Raw genomic sequence first — 24,526 nt, forward strand, 5'->3', positions numbered from 1 at the left:
ATCACTTCAATCTTCGCTTTGTCTACTTCGATACAGTTCTTTAAGATCGTATGGCCGAGGACAATGCCCTCCTCAACCGTAAAGTGGCACTTCTCCCAATTAAGTAATAAGTTGGTCTCTTCATATCGGACCAACACCTTGTCAAGATTATTCAAGAATTCTTCAAAGGAGTCACCCACAACACTAAAATCATCCATGAACACATCCAAAAAGTCCTCCACCATGTCTGTAAATATAGCCATCATACATCGCTGAAAGGTAGCTGGTGCATTACACAAACCAAATGGCATCCGTGAGAATGCAAAGGTGCCATATAGACATGTGAAGGTGATTTTCTCTTGGTTTTCCGGTGCAATCAAAATCTAGTTGTAACCTGAGTACCCATCCAAAAAGTAATAGTAGGAATGCCTAGCTAGTCTATCCAACATTTGGTCAACAAAGGGCAATGGAAAATGATCTTTGCAGGTCACTTGGTTCAACTTTCGGTAATCCATGCATACCCTTCATCCAGTGACAGTCCTAGTGGGGATCAACTCATTTTGATCATTTGTGACCACATTCATACCCCTTTCTTTGGCGCATATTGTACCGGTGAAGTCCTTGAACTATCTGAAATAGGGTACACAACCCCTAAATCTAGCCACTTGATAACTTCCTTCTTGACAACCTCTTGCATAGCCTCATTCAACCTCCTTTGATGTTCCACGGAGGGTTTGGCATCATTCTAAAGTATAATCTTGTGCATGCAAAAGGCGGGGCTTATCACTCGAATATAAGCTGGAGTCCATCCATTTGCTTCTTCCTTCTTTGGAGCACCACAAGGGTGGCATCTACCTGCACATTAGGTAAGCACACAGAAAGAATAACAAGTAAAGTTGAACAAGGGACCAAGAATTCATACCTGAGGTATGAAGGAAAAGGCTTCAACTTTAATACGGGAGGTTCCTCGATTGAGGGCTTTGTTGGTGGAGTCTTTCTGTTCTCAAGATCCAAGGAAAGTTTCTGGGGCTCATATGTGTAAGAACCCATTCCTTGCAAAGCATTGACATATTCCACCAAGCCTTCATCCTCAGTCATATCATGGTTCAATAATACAACTTCCAAAGGGTCTTCCATATTTATCACATTACTGGTGTCTTCAACAATCACCTCGGTCACAAGATCCACAAAGGAACATACTTCATTTCTATTGGGCTGCCTTATTGATTTGCAGACATGGAACACAACTTTTTCATCACCCACCTGGAAAGTGAGCTCCCTTTCTTCCACATCGACCAAAGCCTTCCTATAGCTAGGAAGGTCTCCCCAATATGATCGACACCTCATAGTCAACCTCACAGTCAAGAATCATAAAATCCGTGGGAAGTATGAACTTGTTGACCCGCACATGCACATCATCTATAATCCCCAATGGCCTCTTCATTGTCCTATATGCCATCTGCAATCTCATGGATGTGGGCCTTGGTTGCCCAATCACCAATGTCTTAAACACAAGATATGGCATCAAGTTAATGCTTGCCCCTAAATTGCACAAAGATTTGGCGAAATCGGCACTACTAATAGTGCACGGAATTGTAAAATCACCGGGGTCTTCTATCTTTGGGGCCATGGAATGTACAATGGAACTCACTTGGTGTGTCATCTTGATTGTTTCACAATTCATGTATCTCTTCTTTGTTACCAAGTCGTTCATAAACTTGGCATATCCTGGCATTTGTTCTAGAGCCTCCACCAAAGGTACATTTATCGACAAACTCTTCATCATATCAATAAATTTTCTGAATTGGTTCTCATTGTTCTGTTTAATAAGCCCTAAGGGTATGGTGGAGGAAGCCTTGGCAAAGGAACCTTGGCTTTGGGCACTACCATTTCTGGTATGTCTATCATGTGTTCCCTAAACGGGTTCACATCATTTTGAGTCTCCTCCACATTGTCATCAATGTCAATTTTCACTTCTTCATTCGAAATATCATCACTCACTTGCACATCATTGCTTTGATCATCATTCTCTTGCACCAACACTTCATCAATCACGACCTTTCTTGCATTAGGGGCATTATCAACACCACCTCTACCACTCCTTGTAGTCACTGCCATAGCGTGGCCCGTATTGTTTCCTCCCTTTGGGTTTACTACTTGGTCACTAGGTAGTGCCCCCCTAGGGCGAGTGTTCAAAGCTTGCCAAATCTGCCAAGTTGGACCTCCAAGTTGCGGATAAAAGTATTATGAGATGCCAACTAGGCATCGGAGTCGTCGTTTTTCTTCATCATTTGCTCAAACATTTATTCAATCTATCCCATCTCATTGTTTGATGAGCTAGGACCTTGAGATAGAAATGGTGGCGGGTTGTTTGGTTGTAGATACATTGGAGGCCTTTGAAAGCTCGGCCCCCGATTACCTTGATTACCGTTATTCCAAACCCCTTGGTTGTTGGTGCCACCCCAGTAGCCTTGGTTACCTGGGTTGCCCCAAATTTGGTTGATGTTCTCCCAGTTGCATTGTTGTTGTTGTTTGAATTGTTCCAATTTCCTTCTTGATTTTGATTTCCCCAATTTCCTTGGGATCTCCACTATTGTTGTTGATTCAGAGCATTGCCCCATTGTCCTTGGTAATTGTTCACATATTGAACCTCTTCACTTTGCTCATCATACATATCATCTTGGTTGTAACCACTACTACCTTGCTCATATTGATCCGAATTTCCTTGACTTTGTTGACCTCTTTTCCACCTCTTGTTAACTATCATATTTACCCCTTCCATGGAATTCACTTGTCTTGGCGCTTGAACTTATTGCAATTGATCTTTGGCCAACTGGTTCATGGTTGTAGTTAACTCGGCTATTGCTTGGTCATGGTCATGGAGATCGTTGTGTAGGTGAATGACATTGGGATAACCTTGTGGAACATTAGCTCGACTTTGCCACGCTTATGAAGTATCCGTCATCTCATCAAGTATATCACATGCCTCAGTATAAGGTGTGTTCATGAAGTTTCCCCTGGCGAGTTGGTTAACTACACACTAGTTGGTAGTATTTATGCCACGGTAGAATGTTTGTTGGATCATTGCTTCGGTCATTTCATTGTTCGGGCATTCTTTCTCTATCGTCTGATACCTTTCCCAGATCTCATGAAGTGGTTCATTTGGCTCTTGTTTAAAGGTAAGGATCTCATCTCTAAGTGTCGCCATATGCCCAGGCGAGAAGAACTTTGCTATGAATTTCTCGGCCAATCCATCCCAAGTTGTGATGGAGTGGTTGGGCAATCTCTCAAGCCAATCTAAAGCCTTCCCCCTTAGAGACAATGGGAAGAGCCTTAATCTTAATGCTTCCTTAGAAACGTTAGTTTGCTTGCTCCCTTAGCATGTATCAACAAAACCCTTGAGCTGCTTGTAGGCATTTTGGTGTAGAGCTCCGGTGAAGAAACCCATCTGTTCCAAGAGTGTAAGCATCACATTGGTTATTTGGAAGTTGCCCGCCCTAATCTGGGGCGGGACTATTGCACTTGCATATCCTTCGTTTGGAAGCACCCAGTATGTTGCCCTTGCTGGAGGTGGGGGAGGGTTTGGAATATTATCATGAGGCGGTTGGCCTCTCCTTTTTGCTTGTGGTTCAGGTTGAATTTCATCCACATTATCATCATCTACCTCCTCCCCCAAAGGCAAATTTTCGGGAGCATCATTGTTAAAAGCCATATTGTACTTGAGAGAAATTTGACAAACAAATTAGAAAATAGGAAGGAAAGAAAACAAAACACACAAATACTCGGAGATATAGCTAAAACCGTTTTACTCCCCGGCAATGGAGCCAAAAAATGATCGGTTCCGAACCTGCACTACTATAGAGTAGAAAGGATGGTCGATGCAGTTTTACCCAACAAAGGTCGGGATCAAATCAACAATAAGTTAATTAGTTTGGATTTAGGTTTATATCCGAGTAGAGATGCGGGTTTAGTTTTAAATTGTACTTCCATAAATGGTTGGTTTTGTTATTTACTTCTGCTTCTACTTCTATAGCATGTGATAGTTAAAGCTAAGTACAATATTTTTGTTGGTTGTTTTCAAGGATTAAAAGGGACTAGGGTAGTGACTTCCACCTAGGTGGATATCTAACAGGTATCGAGAATTCAGGGCAACCTTTTTATGACTGGGTTCATGATATAACCATCACACATAAGTGCTCACTCAATACCTCTTGGTAGTTTGATTGACTTTGCCCAATATGGCTTTCTCAAGTCCAAATGGGTGTTCATGCAAAACAAATGATACTGGCTCAAGTCGTGTATTACTATCTCTAATTTTAACCCTTTAACTAGGGCTATAAATCTCTTGAATGCAGCCCTAATTCCTTATTAGCCTTATTTTCCTAGACTTAGTCCCTCTTTCTCAAGAAGAGTCTAAGTCATAAAGGCACAAATCAGTATTTGCAACAACCGATTCTACAATTAAAGCATGAATTAAGCTAAATATCACTTACCCATAAAGAATTAAGCCCTAAAATTTAAGACCCATTAAAAATCCACACTAAGGTTTGGTCACAACCCTACCTATGGGTTTAGCTACACATAATAACAGTAGGAGTCAAAGATAAAGATGAAATATAAGCCATAAGATTCAAATACAAGATGAAAATCTAAAGATTGAAGATGTATCTATTCTGAAATTACTCAAATAGGTAAAACCAGTCGTTCACGTGTTCTCCTTAAAAAAATCACCTAAAAATAAGAAAAAGATCTATTTATACTAGGCTGAAATTCCCAAAAAAATGCACCTGTGAAAGTTTTGCGGAGGCATAATTCTGACTGCGTCCGCGCTTTAGCTATCATGGCCATGTAATAATGAGCGCGGCCCACATTTTTTCAATTCTGGGCTTGTATTGGATTTGGTTTTGGGAACAGTGTAAAAGACACTCCCTCTGCGTTAGCTTCAACCGCGGATGCATAATTTGGACGCAGACCGCGTTCCTCGGTCAAGCTCAACTTGCAGAGTCTCTGAACTTCAATCACCACTCTCAGCGAAAATACCACCGCGGCCATGCTTTTCCATTGCGGTCAGCGGTAGACCTTTTTCTCAAATTTGCCTCTGTGAACTTTACTTTTGCGGGCCACATATTTGTATACGCCTCAGCGGTGGCCCTTACACATCCGCGTATTTTGTCCGCTCTCCGTGCTCCAGGTCCCTATCTTTAACCTGTCCAAGTTTACTCCTTCATGAGTTGTTTTGGCTTCTTTGCCTTATTTTGACCAAACCCTGCAAGTAAGCACAATAAGTTTCGGGAATACTTTAATACATTTTTTATCGAAAACCTGAGCAAAAGAGAGCATAATATAGGTAAAAATCCATAGTTATCAATGGGCAGTGGGAGTCTTTACTCCTCTCCTCTCCTGAGATGTGGCAACAGCAAGGGGAATCAACCCTGCCTGAGCTAGAGTACCGAACATGCTCAGGAAGTGTGTAATGGTCTCTTGAAGAGTTGGTGTAGTTGTAGGCGTCTCAGGTTCCTGCGCTCCGACTGGAGCTACTGGTGGCTCCTCTGTAGCAGCTCGTGCAGGTGCTCTAGCTGGACCAAATGGACATTCTCGGCCTCTACCTTGGCCCCGGCCTCTGGAGGCTCTAGCAAGGGGCATAGGTGCCTGGTCATCTGATCCGGTTATACGTGTCCCTACCATCTGTGAGAGAATAGAATATAGAAGTTTAGAATTTCGATGTCAACAATTTTGCACGACAAGGAATCAAAAGAAGTGAAATTTTCCTAACAGTTCTATAGCCACTCGAAGATAAGTACAGATGTTTCTGTACCGATCCGCGAGACTCTACTAAACCTGCTTGTGACTCACGAAACCTATGAACCTAGAGCTCTGATACCATTTGTCACGACCCAAATTTTTCCTCCGTAAGATGTCGTGATGGTACTTAGCCTCTACGACTAGTTATGCCTAACATTGCAAAATAATGAAATGAAAATTTAAATTCAACAACTAATTGTAACAGATAACTTAACAATTGAAATAAGTGTCGCTCGGCATATACAATAACCTCTCTCGAATATACACAAATTCTACTAAAACCTGGAATACCGTAAGTCACAGGCTTCTAAGATCTTTTATCTAGTTGTTCTATACATCAATACTAGAAGAAGTGAACAACATAAGAAGTGATAGAAGGGGACTCTGAGGTCTGTGGACGTGGATAGATGTACCTTGAATTCTCCGGAGCAGCAGCAACCATGCAACTAAAAGCGACGCTGGTTGGAGGAACCTGGATCTGCACACGTACATATGTGCAAAAAAGTAGCATGAGTACACCACAATGGTACCCAGTAAGTTCCAAACATAAACTCGGTCGAGTAGACATGGCTCATAGACAATCCCTAGGACAGACTTGCTCTGATACCAAGTTTGTCACGACCCAAACTGGAGGGCCATGACTAGCACCCGACCATACTTGCCGAGCACCAACGTACATTTCATCTAACCTTCATTATTATCTTTTAGGGCTGACGAGATCAATATAAATGGTAGACCTGGATCATGGACAACCAGCAATAAAATATGACGGCATGAACATACATAGCAGGGGATGACCAGACAATCAAGAAACTACATATAAGGTATGAGCTACCACGCTACTATGAAAGACTATACAACAAAAACTAGCCGACAAGGCATACCAAACTATACATGAGTCGACACCTGTCTATGAGCCTCTAAAGGAACATAAGTGCTGCAACATAGCCGGAACAGGGCCCCGACATATCCATAATGTCTATAACAAAAATGCATACCAAGACCAAGGCAAGTCCGGAGAAGTGATCTCGCCAATCACCGCTGAACTGGACAGCCTACTGTGGTGGGGGAGCTGCACTTGCTTGTCTATCAGGACCTGCAGCACGACATGCAGCGTCCACAAATAAAAGGACGTCAGTATGATTAAAGTACTGAGTATGTAAGGCAGGGAACCATAAATACAATCAGTAATGTAAGCAATGATAGAGAATATACAACCTGTAACATCTTAGTACCTCTGAGGGCTACTTACATGAAATGCATGATACATATGTATAAATACATAAACCCTTAAAACACTCGCCTCTGTGGGCATCATCATCATCATATCGTACCCGGCCATAATAGGCTCGGTAAAAAACGTACCCGGCCATCATAAGGCTCGGTAGAATCGTACCCGGCCACGTGGAGCTCGGTAAAACCCAACTGATCAGTGGTTGCACAATAGGTGTCGTACCCGGCCAACTATAGTGTGGCTCGGTAGAGTAAAATAGATACATATATATAATGCATGCTCGACTCATGGAATCACATTCTAAACCTTTCGGAGTGACGTAAGGTCGGTATCCTCTGTACACGTTATTAGGACTAACTCTTCACTATGAACCTTATAAGAATCAGGAAGTACCAACAACATTGATAACATAAGAATAAGAGAAGCAACATTAACATCAATCGTTCCATAAGAGGGAAAACAATGTAAGTACTGCTAGCTTCTAAGAGTAGAGTATCTTGGAAGCTCGTTCATTACATTATGTACAATCGGAGTCGTGCAAAAGAAGGAAAGGGATAGCCTCACATACCTTGTATATACTGCCCCAATCTCAAGCTATGCAATTGTCAAAACTCCTTAGTCTACAATAAGAGAAACGATACTATCGTTATCATTTAAGCGTCATAACTATTATGTATCGACCACAACCTATTTTACGATGAAACGGACAGCACCTCCCCTATATATATGACCTCACACCATTCAAAACAGTCACCAAACAGCCCAAACAACATCAATAATAAACATATTGAGCCTCCCAAAATAGTCCACACACAGCCTAATCACTCCATACATACGACGACCACCGTAGTCGTGTCAAACAACCTGGAAATGTTACGAATAACTATCAGCCCATAACCCTACATATATATGGTGTTTCTCCACACCCTTCCTCCTCCAAAACTCCACAAGATAGTAGTAAAATACGCAGCCCAACAACAACGCAAAACAGTCCACAAAACAATAACATTACTACCAAGCCTTTCGATATATATCTCACAAGTTCTAGCTTCAATGGCTTAGCCGCAACTTGGATAATCTTAAATACATATAGAGTAAGAGGTTCCTTACCTTTATACAGAAAGAACAACTCCAATTTGACCTTAAATTTCCATGAAATATCCCTCCAATGCTGCCACAACAACAAAAAAGCGAAACTAGCGATCAATTAGTGTTTTTCGGCACTAGAATCACTTTAGAAGGCTTGAAATCACCTAGGATTGATATTAAGAACATGAGGGAGTATTTACAGAACATAAACCCTTTAAAACAACCTCCCACACGAGCTGGAACGACACAAAAATGCGCAACAACAAGAGGAACAAGAGACTTACTAGCGCCACGGAATTCCCGACACTTGATTTTTGTTGTTTGCCCCTTTTTTGGGTCTTGAATCTTGATAGAACCTTGAGAGGATGTTCCTAGGGTTCTAAGGTCTGAAAATAGTGAGAATAAATGACTTAAAACGGGTTGGAGGCATCCTATATAGGTCCAAATATCTTAAACCGCCTTAGTGGGCCCCATAGAGAGGTGCTTGGCGCAGTCTCGCGAAAATGCGAATATCTCTCTACTCCGAGATCGTATCGATGAACGGTTTAATGAGTTGGATACTAGACTCATAGATCTTTAATTTTGTTGGTAGATCACCCCGTAATTCCTTGTAGATTAGGAGAAAAGATTAGAAATATTTGACCTAATGTTTAATTAAATTATGAACCTAAGTTGCGACAACTTTTGTCGACTTTTGTTTCATAACTCGTTTGACTTCAAGACTTATGATACGGATATTATATGATTAAAATACCTTAATAAATGAACTCTTGAGTGTATTAAGCACCGCTAGATTACTTGAAAATACGAGTTACAACATCCTTGATTCATTTAACTTCTAATACTTGTTAATCACCCTTATACACTCTTGTATCACTTAAGACCAATAGGATTGACTTCTTATCATCTCAAAGATAATTCCTTCTTGGATTTATGTTAACTAATATATGGCATGAACTAACACATGCGGATATGGGTTGTAACACCCTCCCCCCCTTAGGAACATTCGTCCTCGAATGTAAGGGTTTATGGGGAGTTTAAATCATCGTGGATTCCAATGGAAATTTCCGATCAGTTTTCCCCTATAAAATGGTCACTAGCAAAACTTGCAAGTAATTAAGCCCAACATATGGCTTCACAAGGCTACACAAAGCATTATGCATATTTACATTATCTACATATCACCATTTTGTATTAAGGAGGAGTATTCTCAAATTATTGCTTACCTCATAGAGCCGTTTCACCTTCCAATGTATCCTGTCTTCCACCAGCATCCTTGTTATCTTCATTCTGGAATAAGTAAGGGTATTTAGACTTCATCTCCTCTTCTGCTTCCCATGTCATTTCTTCCATATTTTTGTTCCTCCACAATACTTTGACGGAAGCTACATCTTTTGTTCTCAGCTTGCGGACTTGCCGATCTAATATCGCCACTGGCACTTCTTCATATGATAGGTCCTCTGTAACTTGTACATCTTTGATAGGGACGACTCGAGAAGGGTCTCCAATACATTTTCTCAACATAGATACATGGAATACCGGGTGGACAAATTCCAATTCGGATGGCAATTCTAACTCATAAGCAACCTGTCCAATTCGTCGAAGAATTTTATACGGCCCGATATACCTTGGACTCAGCTTACCTTTCTTCCCAAAATGCATAATACCCTTCATTGGTGAGATCCTCAAGAAAACCCAATCACCAACCTCAAACTCTAGATCACGACGTCGGACATCAGAATAAGATTTTTGCCTGCTTTGTGCCGTCCTCAATCACTCCTGTATCACTTTCACCTTCTCAATAGCTTGGTGAATCAAATCTGGCCCATATAATTCTGTTTCACCGACTTCGAACCATCCAACTGGTGATCTACATCTCCTCCCGTATAGTGCCTCGTATGGGGCCATTTTAATACTGGAATGGTAGCTATTGTTATAGGCGAATTCTATGAGTGGAAGATGATCATCCCAATTCCCCTTAAAATCTAGAACACATGCTCGTAGCATATCTTCCAGTGTCTGAATGGTACGTTCAGCCTGTCCGTCAGTCTGCGGATGAAATGCAGTGCTGAGATTTACTTGTGTGCCTAAACCCTTCTGGAAAGACCTCCAAAAGTTAGCCGTAAATTGAGCTCCTCGGTCTGATATAATAGATATGGGCACACCATGAAGCCTAACAATCTCCTTGATATACAACTTCGCATAATCTTCAGCCGTGTAAGTTGTCTTCACTGGCAGAAAATGGGCACATTTTGTAAGTCGATCAATTATCACCCAGATGGAGTCAAACTTATGATAAGAGCGAGGTAATCCAATAATGAAGTCCATATTAATCACCTCCCACTTCCAGGTCGGAATCTCTATATTTTGAAGCAATCCACCGGGTTTCTGATGTTCTATCTTTACTTGTTGACAATTGGGACACTGGGCTACAAATTCTGCAATAGACTTCTTCATATTATCCCACCAATACTGCTCCTTGACATCATGATACATCTTTGTCGAACCAGGATGGATGGAATATCGGGATTGATGAATCTCATTCATAATCTTCTCTCGCAACCCTGCCACATTAGGCACACACAATCAGCTCTGGTATCTCAGTGCCCCGTCTTTTCCGATCCCAAAAGCCATACTTTTACACTGTTGAATGCTTTCTCTTAATCGTACTAAGATAGGATCTTCATATTGTCGTGCTTTTACCTCGGCTACCAAAGATGATTCTGATGTATTCTGTACAGTAACACCTCCGTCATCAGAGTCTAACAATCTGATTCTCATATTGGCTAGCTGATGAAGCTCTTTAATCAACCCCCATCTACCTGCCTCAATATGTACTAAGCTTCCCATTGATTTACGGCTGAGAGCGTCTGCCACAACATTGGCTTTACCGGGATGATACAATATCTCGACGTCGTAGTCTTTCAATAATTCAAGCCACCTACGCTGCCTCAAATTCAACTCTTTCTGCTTGAAGATGTATTGTAAACTCTTGTGATCTGTGTAGATGTCAACATGGACGCCGTATAAGTAGTGCCGCCATATCTTCAAAGCATATATTACTGCAGCCAATTCCAAATCATGGGTTGGATAATTCTTTTCATGCTTCTTCAATTGTCTTGATGCATAAGCAATCACATTCCCACGCTGCATCAATACGCACCCCAAACCTATACCTGAGGCATCACAATATACCACATAACCTTCTGTTCCTTCAGGAAGAGTGAGCACTGGTGCAGATGTCAATCGATTCTTCAGCTCCTGAAAACTACGTTCACAAGTGTCAGACCACTGGAATTTGGTAGCTTTTTGTGTTAACTTAGTCAATGGTGATGATATAGAGGAAAATCCTTCTACAAACCGCCTATAATATCCTGCTAGCCCTAGGAAGCTGCGGACTTCTGATGGTGTTGTAGGTCTCGGCCAATTCTTTACTGCATCGATCTTCTGAGTGTCGACACTAATACCCTCATCAGATATCACATGGCCAAGGAATGCTACTGAGTTCAGCCAGAATTCACATTTGGAGAGCTTAGCATATAACTTACGATCCTAAAGCGTCTGTAATACTATCCGCAAGTGGCCCGCATGTTCCGCCTCCGAACGAGAATACACTAGAATGTCATCAATGAATACAATCACGAACACATCAAGATAGGGCCTGAATATAGTATTCATGAGATCCATAAAAGTTGCTGGGGCATTTGTTAGCCCGAACGACATCACCAAGAACTCAAAGTGCCCATATCTTGTCCGGAAGGCCGTCTTTGGAATATCCTTCTCCCTAACCCTCACCTGATGATACCCTGAACGTAAATCAATCTTGGAGAAATACTTGGCACCCTGGAGTTGGTCAAACAGGTCATCAATTCTTGGAAGTGGATACTTGTTCTTTATAGTAGACTTATTCAACTGTCGATAGTCGATACACATCCGTAACGACCCGTCTTTCTTCCGCACGAATAGGACTGGTGCACCCCAAGGTGAAGTGCTAGGCCTAATAAAGCCCTTATCCAGCAAGTCCTTCAACTGCACCTTCAACTCTCGCAACTCTGCCGGGGCCATTCTGTATGGAGGAATAGAGATCGGTTGAGTGTCAGGCAACACATCAATGCTAAACTCAATCTCCCTTTCAGGAGGAAGGCCTGGGAGTTCATCTGGGAAAACATCTGGGAATTCGTTGACCACAGGGATTGATTGTAAAGTAGGCGGTTTCGCCTCCGCATCCCTAACGCGAACGAGATGATAAATGTAACCTTTTGAGATCATTTTCCTTGCCTTAAGATAGGAAATAAACCTACCTTTCGGTGTAGCAATGTTCCCTTTCCATTCAATGACGGGTTCACCCGGAAATTGGAACCTAACCATCTTCGTACGACAGTCAACATTTGCATAGCATGAGGCCAACCAGTCCATTCCCATTATCACATCAAAATCAACCATTTCTAACTCAAATAAATTTGCCGAGGTTTGACGACTACAAATCATCACAGTGCAACCTCTATATACCCTTCTAGCAATCACAGAATCTCCTATCGGAGTAGATACCGCAAGGGGTTTACTTATCAATTCAGGTTCAATGCCAAACTTATTAGCCACAAAGGGTGTAACATATGATAATGTAGATCCCGGATCAATCAGCGCATATACATCATAAGAAAACACAGATATAATACCTGTAACAACATCTGGAGACGACTCGAGATCCTGTCGACCTACTAGAGCATAGGTTCGATTTTGAGCACCACTCGAACTCGGCACTGCACCTCTACCCCTACCACGACCTGTCGACTACTGAAAACCCCGTGCTGGAGGTCGAACTGATGAGGAAGAACCAGACACAGATCTAGTCGGCTGAGCCATACCATCACCTCTTCTATTAGAACAATCCTGCATCATATGGCCAGGCTGTCCGCACAAATATCTTGCATCAGAACCTCGACAACACAGTCCAAAGTGGGCCTTGCCGCACTGATCACAATGTGGTGTTGGGGTCTCATCTGACTAGTATCCCTGTGATGTTGCGAGCCAAATGCCCGCGAACTCTGACCTGGACCAGAATAGGATCGATCATATCGAGGCCTCTAAAGCTGTGAAGGAGCACTAGCTACAGGTGGCGCCGAACTCCTCGAAAACTGTGGCCTGATGCTGCCTCTAAAGTCATCAGAATACCCTACAAATCTCGCCCTCTTATGCTGGCCCCTATCTTGCTCCCTAACTGCCCTTTGCTGGCACTTACGATCCTCTAGGGTCTGGGCATAAACTTGAATACGGGAAATATCCATGCCCTCCACCAAGGAGGCTGTCGTACACTCATTTATCAGATATGGTCCCAACCCATTCACGAACATATGCACCCTATCACTCATCTCGGCCACCATATGGGGAGCATACCTTGCCAAAGAATCAAACCGCATATTGTACTCTCGCACACTCATATTACCTTGTCTAAGGTTTATGAACTTATTAGCTCTAGCTCGTCGTATCTCAACTGGCAAGTAGTAACGAAGAAAGGCCTCAGAAAATTCCTTCCACACAACTGGAGGAGGGTTCGGACCCCTAGATCTCTCCCAACTATCATACTAGAGAACCGCTAAATCCCGTAGCCGATAAGAAGCCAACTCTACTGCCTTTGTATCACTAATATGCATAACCCAAAGTGTACGATGAACCTAGTCAATAAAAGTCTGTGGGTCCTCCTTGGGGTCTGATCCGGTAAACACTGGAGGGTCTAAATTAATAAAATCACGAACTCTTGTACTAACTGGTTTCTCAGCAGCACCTGTATTTTGCCTCTGAGCCTGAGCAGCTACCAAGCTAGTCAATAACTGCAAAGCACTCCACATATCCTGGTCTGGAGTGCCAGACGGAGGAACTAGAGGCGCTGGGTGCCTTCTAATATCCTCTGGAGGAGATGGAGTATATGAGGTATGAGAGGGCATCTCACTCTCCCGCTGCTGTATCAAGCCGTCTACTAATCGTTTGCTTCCTAGTCGAAGGCATCACTGAAAAAAACAAGGTGAATATTAGAGACGAACACTTACGACTCAACTCTACGCACGATCTAGATTCAGGAAGAAGGTAACAACCCTAGATGTCATGTAGCCTCCTGATTATAAATGTGGCGCGCTACACATCCATAATCAAGAATCTACTAGACACGGCTCATAGACAACCCCTAGGACAGACTTGCTCTGATACCAAGTTTGTCACGACCCAAACTGGAGGGCCATGACTAGCACCCGACCACACTTGCCGAGCACCAACGTACATTTCATCTAACCTTCATTATTATCTTTTAGGGCTGACGAGATCAATATAAATGGTAGACCTGGATCATGGACAACCAACAATAAAATATGACGGCATGAACATACATAGCAGGGGATGACCAGACAATCAAGAAACTACATATAAGGTATGAGCTACCACGCTACTATGAAAGACTATACAACAAAAACTAGCCGACAAGGCATACCAAACTATACATGAGTCGACACCTGTCTATGAGCCTCTAAAGGAACATAAGTGCTGCAACATAGCCGGAACAGGGCCCCGACATACCCATAATGTCTATAACAAAAATGCATACCAAGACCAAGGCAAGTCCGGAGAAGGGATCTCGCCAATCACCGCTGAACTGGACAGCCTACTGTGGTGGGGGAGCTGCACCTGCCTGTCTATCAGGACCTGCAGCACGACATGCAGCGTCCACAAATAAAAGGACGTCAGTACGAATAAAGTACTGAGTATGTAAGGCAAGGAACCATAAATACAATCAGTAATGTAAGCAAGGATAGAGAATATACAACCTGTAACATCTTAGTACCTCTGAGGGCTACTTACATGAAATGCATGATACATATGTATAAATACATAAACCCTTAAAACATTCGCCTTTGTGGGCATCATCATCATCATATCGTACCCGGCCATAATAGGCTCGGTAAAAAACGTACCCGGCCATCATAAGGCTCGGTAGAATCGTACCCGGCCACGTGGAGCTCGGTAAAACCCAACTGATTAGTGGTTGCACAATAGGTGTCGTACCCGGCCAACTATAGTGTGGCTCGGTAGAGTAAAATAGATACATATATATAATGCATGCTCGACTCATGGAATCACATTCTAAACCTTTCGGAGTGACGTAAGGTCGGTATCCTCTGTACACGTTATTAGGACTAACTCTTCACTATGAACCTTATAAGAATCAGGAAGTACCAACAACATTGATAACATAAGAATAAGAGAAGCAACATTAACATCAATCGTTCCATAAGAGGGAAAACAATGTAAGTACTGCTAGCTTCTAAGAGTAGAGTATCTTGGAAGCTCGTTCATTACATTATGTACAATCGGAGTCGTGCAAAAGAAGGAAAGGGATAGCCTCACATACCTTGTATATACTGCCCCAATCTCAAGCTATGCAATTGTCAAAACTCCTTAGTCTACAATAAGAGAAACGATACTATCGTTATCATTTAAGCGTCATAACTATTATGTATCGACCACAACCTATTTTACGATGAAATGGACAACACCTCCCCTATATATGTGACCTCACACCATTCAAAACAGTCACCAAAAAGCCCAAACAACATCAATAATAAACATATTGAGCCTCCTAAAATAGTCCACACACAGCCTAATCACTCCATACATACGACGACCACCATAGTCGTGTCAAACAACTTGGAAATGTTACAAATAACTATCAGCCCATAACCCTACATATATATGGTGTTTATCCACACCCTTCCTCCTCCAAAACTCCACAAGATAGTAGTAAAATACGCAGCCCAACAACAACGCAAAACAGTCCACAAAACAATAACATTACTACCAAGCCTTTCGATATATATCTCACAAGTTCTAGCTTCAATGGCTTAGCCGCAACTTGGATAATCTTAAATACATATAGAGTAAGAGGTTCCTTACCTTTATACAGAAAGAACAACTCCAATTTGACCTTAAATTTCCATGAAATATCCCTCCAATGCTGCCACAACAACAAAAAAGCGAAACTAGCGATCAATTAGTGTTTTTCGGCACTAGAATCACTTTAGAAGGCTTGAAATCACCTAGGATTGATATTAAGAACATGAGGGAGTATTTACAGAACATAAACCCTTTAAAACAACCTCCCACACGAGCTGGAACGACACAAAAATGAGCAACAACAAGAAGAACAAGAGACTTACTAGCGCCACGGAATTCCCGACACTTGATTTGTGTTGTTTGCCCTTTTTTTGGGTCTTGAATCTTGAGAGAACCTTGAGAGGATGTTCCTAGGGTTCTAAGGTCTGAAAATAGTGAAAAGAAATGACTTAAAACGGGTTGGAGGCATCCTATATAGGTCCAAATATCTTAAACCGACTTAGTGGGCCCCATAGAGAGGTGCTTGGCGCAGTCTCGCGAAAACGCGAATATCTCTCTACTCCGAGATCGTATCGATGAACGGTTTAATGCGTTGGAAACTAGACTCATAGATATTTAATTTGGTGGGTAGATCACCCCGTAATTCCTTGTAAATTATGAGAAAAGATTAGAAACATTTGACCTAATGTTTAAGTAAAATTATGAACCTAAGTTGCGACAACTTTTGTCGACTTTTGTTTCATAACTCGTTTGACTTCAAGACTTATGATACGGATATTATATGATTAAAATACCTTAATAAATGAACTCTTGAGTGTATTAAGCACCGCTAGATTACTTGAAAATACGAGTTACAACATCCTTGATTCATTTAACTTCTAATACTTGTTAATCACCCTTATACACTCTTGTATCACTTAAGACCAATAGGATTGACTTCTTATCATCTCAAAGATAATTCCTTCTTGGATTTATGTTAACTAAAATATGGCATGAACTAACACATGTGGATATGGGTTGTAACAATATTACAGTGAAATAAAAGACTAAAATTTAACTAGAAGGAAAACACAAAAGGATAACAGTACAATACATTGAAATAACAATAGGGATCTTCCGAGATACCGTCTCGTAGTCCCAAACCTAAATGTTCAGGGGGAGCTCCTGGAATGCCATTACATATTCCCAAAGTAAATATGCAGGTGAATCTCTAGGATTACCATTCCGTAGTCCCCAACTAAATATGCAAGGGGATCTCCCGGAATACCATTTTGTAGTCCCAAAGTAAATAGGCAGGGGGATCTCCCGGGATACCGTCTCGTAGTCCCAAGTAAATACACAGATCAAACAATGGAAATAATAGCTACAACATGAAATCCTACAATTTAGACTAAGGACAAGTCAGGGAAAAGCAGAAAATCCACTAAGCATGCTGCACAGAGTTCAGATAAGCATTTAAGACACATAGACATGCTATTCTAAGCTAAACAAGACAATTACACATGCTAGTATAACTCAATTAAAGTGAAACAGATTATAACTCAATAGATCGTGTACGTACTCGTCACTTCATGTACTCGGCGCTCACATATTACAATAGTACCAAATCCTAAGGGGAGTTCCCCCACATAAGGTTAGGCACGCCACTTACCTCGAACCAAGCTCAATCAATCGGTAACAATGCCTTTTCTACGAATATCCAACTCCGAATGGCCCAAATCTAGCCAAAAGCAATTACATACCATAAATATAACTATAAGAAACTAATCTAATTAATGAAATCAAAGCTTAAGCAAGAAATTAGAAAATCGCCCCAAAATGTCGACCCGGGACCATGTCTCGGAATCGGGTAAATGTCACGAAATATGAAAACCCATTCACTCATGAGTTAACTCGTACAAAAATTATCCAAATCCAATTTCAAAGTCCCAATCAAATCTCAAAAACTTAGTTGAAGAACTTCCAGCCTGTTTCCCCAAATTTCTCCCCAAATCCCTTAATTTAATGATGATATCAACTGTAGATTAATGGAATGCAACCGAAAAAGAGTTGAGAATCATTACCCCAAAGTTCTCTCTGAAAAATTCTTGAATTATTGCCTTAATCCGAGCTCTCAAAGTCCCAAAATTGGAAATGGGGTGAAACCCTCAAACTTGGCCCTTTTCTGCCCAGATTTCGCATTTGCGGGCCTATAATCGCACCTGCAACTCCGCACCAGCGTAATTTTTCTCGCAGGTGCGGAAATGACTTAAAATGTTGGGTCCGCATCTGCGATGAAGGGGGCTGCACCTGCAAGTGCGTTCCTGCGGAATCTCGCCCGCTTCTACGGTCTCTCTTCACACTTGTGCTCCTTAGGCGCATCTGCGAGCATCGCAGATGAGGAATATTAACTTGCACCTGCGACCCTTGATCTCCCATCCCACTCCGATTTTGCGATGTACCTTCTGCATGTGTGATCCTGCACCTGCGGTCTCTCCACTGCAGGTGCGAAAACACCAAAAACCAGAAAACTTCAGCAATTGCATAAGTCCAAATTTCAATCCGTTAAGCATCCGAAAGACACCTGAGGCCCCCCGAACCTGAACCAAACATACCAACAAGTCCTAAAATATCATACAGACCTAGTCGAGTCCTCTAAACATGTCAAACAACAACAAAAACACGAATCACTCTCCAGTCTAAACTTAATGAACTTGAAATTTCAAATATCTACAATCGATGCTGAAACCTATCAAACCACGTCTGATTGACCTCAAATTTTGCACACACGTCATATTCAACATTACGGACCTACTCCAAATTGTGAAATATGAAACCAATATCGATATAAAAAGGCCACTTCTTGTCAAAATCTCCAAAATTTTGACTTTCGTCATTTCAAGCCCAAATCTTCTACAGACCTCAAATTCACAGTCCGGACATGCTCCTAAGTCCAAAATCACCCAACAAAAGTAACGTAACCGACGGAACTCCATTCCGGAGTTGTCTTCACACAGTTCCAACTACGATTAAAATTCTAAGACTTAAGCTTCCGTTTTAGGGACTAAGTGTCCGAAAACACTCTGAAACCAAAAACAAAATGTCTCGGCAAATCACATGAGCATAATAAGATACGGGGGAAGCAAAAAATAGGGGATCGGGACTATTACTCTCAAAACGGCCCGCCAACTCGTTACAGTGCTATATGTGAAAAATGTAAGCAATGATTTGTACATACCAAAAGTGGTGGGATGAGGGGTTTAACCAGGAACTTACTTAAGGAGCACAAATCTTTATGGATGCAAGCTGAAATAGAAGCTAGAAAAATTACGGATCCTAGCACCGGTATTGACATGCCTAGTGGATCTGGCGGGGGTTCTAACTTTTTACAACAACTGCTTGACCCTACTTCTGGTACTATTTTACGCCCCTATAACAAAGATAGAGATCGTGAAAATTTAGCAAAAATGGTGGTTGTTTGTGTCTTACCTTTTACTTTTCCTTCTCACCCTGCTTTTGTGCATTATATACAAGAAACTTATAATCCTATTTTTCAAGGTTTTCCTAAGATCACTGTTACAAATGATGTTTTTAAATTTCAAATTGAATATCTTCAGTATATTCACTGTGTATTTTTCAGTTAGATTGTAATGTGTTTATCACATCTGTTATAGGTCATAGTCCTAATGGTTGTGATTATTTAACTGTTACATGTCATTGTGTGGATCATCACTAGGACATGCAAAAACATATTACTAGTTATATATTTGTTGATTCAAAACACACTGGAGCATATATTGCAACTATTGTTCTACAAATAGTTGATTTTTATGGTCTCATTGATAAAGTTTTAACTATCACCTTAGATAATAGTTCTGCTAACTCAACCGCAGTAACTAGCTTAAGAACTATACTTTGTCCAATTAACCCAGCAATTTTTCATGTTAGATATGCATGCCATATTTTTAACTTGGTTGTAAAATATGATATTAATTTATTCTCTGATGCTTGTTGTAAAGTACAACATGCTTGCGGCTATATTTTTCGTGCTAATAAAGCAAGTAGACTTCGTGAATTTGCTCAACAATGTGCTAGTGCTAACCTTCCATATAGAAAAATTCCAAAAGATGTTTGTACTAGGTGGAATTCTATTTACGAAATGCTTAAAGTTGCTTATGATTATTGGGTGCCTATACAAAAGGTATTTAATATGCATAATGGTATCCTCACTGATCAAATTGTTGATTTTGATTGGGATGAGAACAAAGAGCTTACCAAATTTTTAGAAAACATTTATTATTCTACAAAATAATTTTTTTGGTATATATTATCCTACTGTTGCACAAATATTATGGTATATTGGTGATATTTCTGTTGTATTTGGTAAGCATAAAACAAATCCAACTTATGCACCAGCCATTAATGAAATGATTATAAAATTTTAAAAGTATTTTTTCCCTATTCCCAAGTTTATTTAATTTCTACTCTACTTAACCCATCTTTAAACTTAAGAGGTGCAAAGGGACTTGTTCGTAAAATTTATGATAATTTAGCAATTCAAGAAAATGAACAACCATCTCTCAAATACTGCCAAGCTAACATATATTCTTATGATAGATCAATGTTTGATAAATATAAATCTATAGAAACAACAGGTGGTGAAACTGCTCCTTCTACTTCTAAGGCTAGAGTAGAAGTTCTATGGGAAGGTATGGATTATATAACAAGTTCGAATTCCTCTATTGATGATGAACTTGATTCTTATCTTAATTAAGGATTGGAAAGTATTAAAGATGAAGAAGGCAACGAATAACTTTTGGCATGGTAGAGGGAGCATGACAAGGCTTTTCCAACACTTTCAATAATAGCCCGAGATATCCTGGCTATTCAAGCATCATCAGTGGCATCGGAGAGTGCTTTTAGTGCGGCAAAATTTCAAATTGGAGATCATAGACGCTCATTAGGGGAGGACATACTAGAGATTTTCGTATTATTCAGAGATTAGATTAATTCATAAAGAAGAAATCTTGGTTTTGAAAAAAATAACCACTAGGGAAGAAGAAAAATACAATGAGATACTTAGCACTAGGAGCGATGACCGCATGGAACTCATGGAACATCAATAAACATTGCCAATTCTAGAATAATGTCCGAGAGATAGATAAGTTACAACGAAGCTATATATGAGCTTACAAATATTAGTATGATACTTTGTAATTGGCTACTAAGAGACCTAGTTCAAACAGACCCTTCTTAGAAGGTGGCTACGTAGATTAGGGGCTTTTCAAAAGAATTATATTTGTATGTGAAATTTGAAAGTTCTATTAATAAAATAAAAGGCTCTAGGCCTTGAATTTTTTTATGAATTGTTTTACACTCTTACTTAGCTACTTAATGGCTTGAAATTATATTTAATAAATTACAACTCTATTACAATTACTAAAATATTTTATTACAAGTCTTTTGTTTTGATATTTTATAATTCTTTACTTAGTTTCTTTATAATTTATTAAGTTTTAAGTTTATTAAATAAGTCAAAAAACTAGCCGGTGCAAATATTAAAAACTTAGTCATTGTCAAAAAACTAGTCATTTCCAAACTTAATGCTTAAATAATTTTAGAAATTGTTTTTAAGAAAAAAGCCCACTTAAGGGTCGGGAACCATCTCGTCCCGTCCCGTCCCATCCCTTTTTTAGCAGGATTGGATGGGCCTACCATTTCGTCTTGTTTATCTCGTCCCATTTAGGCCCGTCTCGGCTAAATGTCGTCCCGCCCCATCCTGTTCCATCCCGTCCCGTAGGACTGCCATATTCCATATTAGTAAGCCTCGTTAATTTTATTTTATGATCCCTATTGTGCCTCAATAATTAGAAATTAAATTGAATCATGTTTCTTAGTAGAAAAGGAAGACCTAGGCTGTTTAGGAAAGAATTTTAAACCCTAACATATGTGACTATATAAAGAGGTCATATACAACAAAAGATAAGAATTTTTACTAAGCGTTTTCCATGGAGAAAACTCGCTCACGCGATTTTTGCAATTCCTATTATTATTTCGGTAACAAAATAGAAGACCATGGAACTGAAGTATAATCTTGTGGACGGATACTTACTTGGATTCTCTTTTCGCGATCACGGTAATACTTCAAGAGATAAGTACTTGTCACGACAAAAAAGCTCATCATGTTTTGATGACACCTAACACACTTGCTATGCAAGTCGAACATAACAATAAATAAGCAAAATAGTAGAAAAGATAGAACATGAATCTGAAACCTTAATATAGTGCAATACCGCTAATACATAATAAATCCCCTAAAAACTGGTAAATATAGATTCATGAGCTCTAATACGGAAATACAACTCTGAAATATCTAAGTACAATACTGTCTGAAATAAAGACAACATTACATAATAAAAGAGACGCCAAGACTGTGGTCAAGAAAGAAGTTCAACCTTGTATCTTAGCAATCAACTCGGCTACTAATGACTGGGTCTGACACCTGGATCTGCATAATTAAGTGCAAAGTATAGCATAATTACAATCGGCCCAATGTACTTAGTAAGTATCATAACGAACCTCGGCGAGGTAAAAGAAGCAAGAATTATCAATGATACTTGCTATAACATGTACAGTTTCATCAATTCAACAAGTATAGAATAATAATGTGAGTCATAAAGTACAGAAAGAACCAGGTGTGTGCGCGTGCACACAACTACTCAAGTTCTCTACTCTTCCAATGATATAGCATATAATGATGATATGCAAATAATTCAGGTAATTAGCCACGGAAATTCCAAGTAAAGATGATATGCAAAATTTAAATCAAACACTGGCCAGATTTATCCTTAATAATTCCATATCCAAACCAAACTACTGATCAGTTTCCTCAAATCCGTGTGTACATCATCAAAAGAGAAATATGAGAGGGTGACCCTAGGAGGATGGATCCATATCCATACACTACACGGACAACTCATGTGCTGCGTGGATAATTCACGTGCTAATAATATCAACCGCACGGACAACTGATATGCTAATAATATCAATATCCGGATCTGCACAGACAATTTGCGTGCCAATAATATCAACCGCACTGACAATTCACGTGCCAATAATATTAACCATACGGACAACTCACGTGTCAATAATTACAATCCGCACTAGGTGGTCACAGGCTACCAGTCCAACTCATAACACATAAGTCAAATATATGAGAATACATGTACATGATCAATGATTATCAAGTTTCATACTCCTGTACTGGTATAAATAACATGCTATAGTGTAGCCATGTGCAATAAGTGCTATCACATCTAAAACAGACAATTTCATCATGAATAGCAGTTTATCAGGTTCAGTCGGGAGAATAACCTCAACAAAATCTCAAATGTGGTACTAAATACTCATAGAGGGGTACAAATAGGAGAAACAACACAATTTAAAGCTTAGAAATCTTTTCACGTCATGTCATAGCCTAAGAACTACCCGAGCAAGAATATAATACCCCCGGTTCACGCATATGGGCTCAACCCCACACATATGCGCCACTCATAGCACGTAGCTATCACAAATAATTCAGAAAACTAATGCCTTAACCATGTTTAGGTAAGATAATTACCTAAACAAGTCAAGTCGCTCCGATAACAAGCCCTTCCCGCTTGTATCAACCTCCGGACGACCCGAATCTACCAAATTAACTTAATATAATCAATAAAAGTCATAGGAATTGAATCTAAATGATAAATCTAGGATATTTAGTCAAAATCAAAAATTCAACCCCGAGCCCACACTTCGGAACCTGACCAAACTAATAAATTCCGAACACCATTCGATAACGAGTCCAACCATACCAATTTCATCCAATTCCGACTTCAAATAGGCCTTCAATGTTACACCTAATACTTTCGTATGTGGAAGTACGCCATAAGTAAATTGATATAAGCTCGGAAATGAGATGTTAAATCACGTATTTTCGTACGTTAAAGTTTCGTCGTAAGTTAATCGACCTAAGCTCGGGAATAAGATTATTTTGAGCTTATAAGTAGTATGATATTTCAAACAAGTAATAAGTAAATTTTTGAAGGTGAGAGGATAAGCAAATCGAAGAGAATGAGTTTCGTTGAAGGTTGTCGGTTTGGGATAAAATACGGTCCAAGCTATAGTACCCAGTATTTATGGACTAGTGCCATATAAGGTACCACATGACCATGCTAGTAAGGTGTATAAAGTATGTTAAAAGTGAGTAGTATTTTAAGTAATTTGATATAAATATTAATTATGTGGATAATTAGGTAATTACTAATTTTAATGGGAGATTAACTAATTAATTAAGGTATTGGGATAAGATTAAGGAGCCTCCCAACGTGGCAGCCCATAAAGTCTTGATCAAATCACAAATAGTGAGTCTTATTTCATGAAGTAAGATGGCACATTAAGAGAGATTGGTGGCTTAGTCATCACATATGTGGGGCCCACCCCTAAAGATTGAAGACTTCTCTAAAATCACTTTTTATCTCTATAAGGTAATGAAGAAAAATTCAGCGAATTCTCAATAGATTATAT

General features: G+C 40.1%; 1 protein-coding gene across 1 annotated transcript; it reads right to left on the reverse strand.

Moving 5' to 3' along the window:
* Positions 1-1,291: 1,291 nt before the first annotated feature.
* On the reverse strand, positions 1,292-1,762 carry LOC138877370 (uncharacterized). Its single transcript, XM_070156977.1, has one exon. It carries the CDS (start codon positions 1,760-1,762, stop codon positions 1,292-1,294), a length of 471 nt encoding a protein of 156 aa, XP_070013078.1.
* Positions 1,763-24,526: the final 22,764 nt, after the last annotated feature.

The sequence above is a fragment of the Nicotiana sylvestris genome, chromosome 9 (genome assembly GCF_000393655.2).
Source record: "Nicotiana sylvestris chromosome 9, ASM39365v2, whole genome shotgun sequence".
Taxonomy (NCBI): domain Eukaryota; kingdom Viridiplantae; phylum Streptophyta; class Magnoliopsida; order Solanales; family Solanaceae; genus Nicotiana; species Nicotiana sylvestris.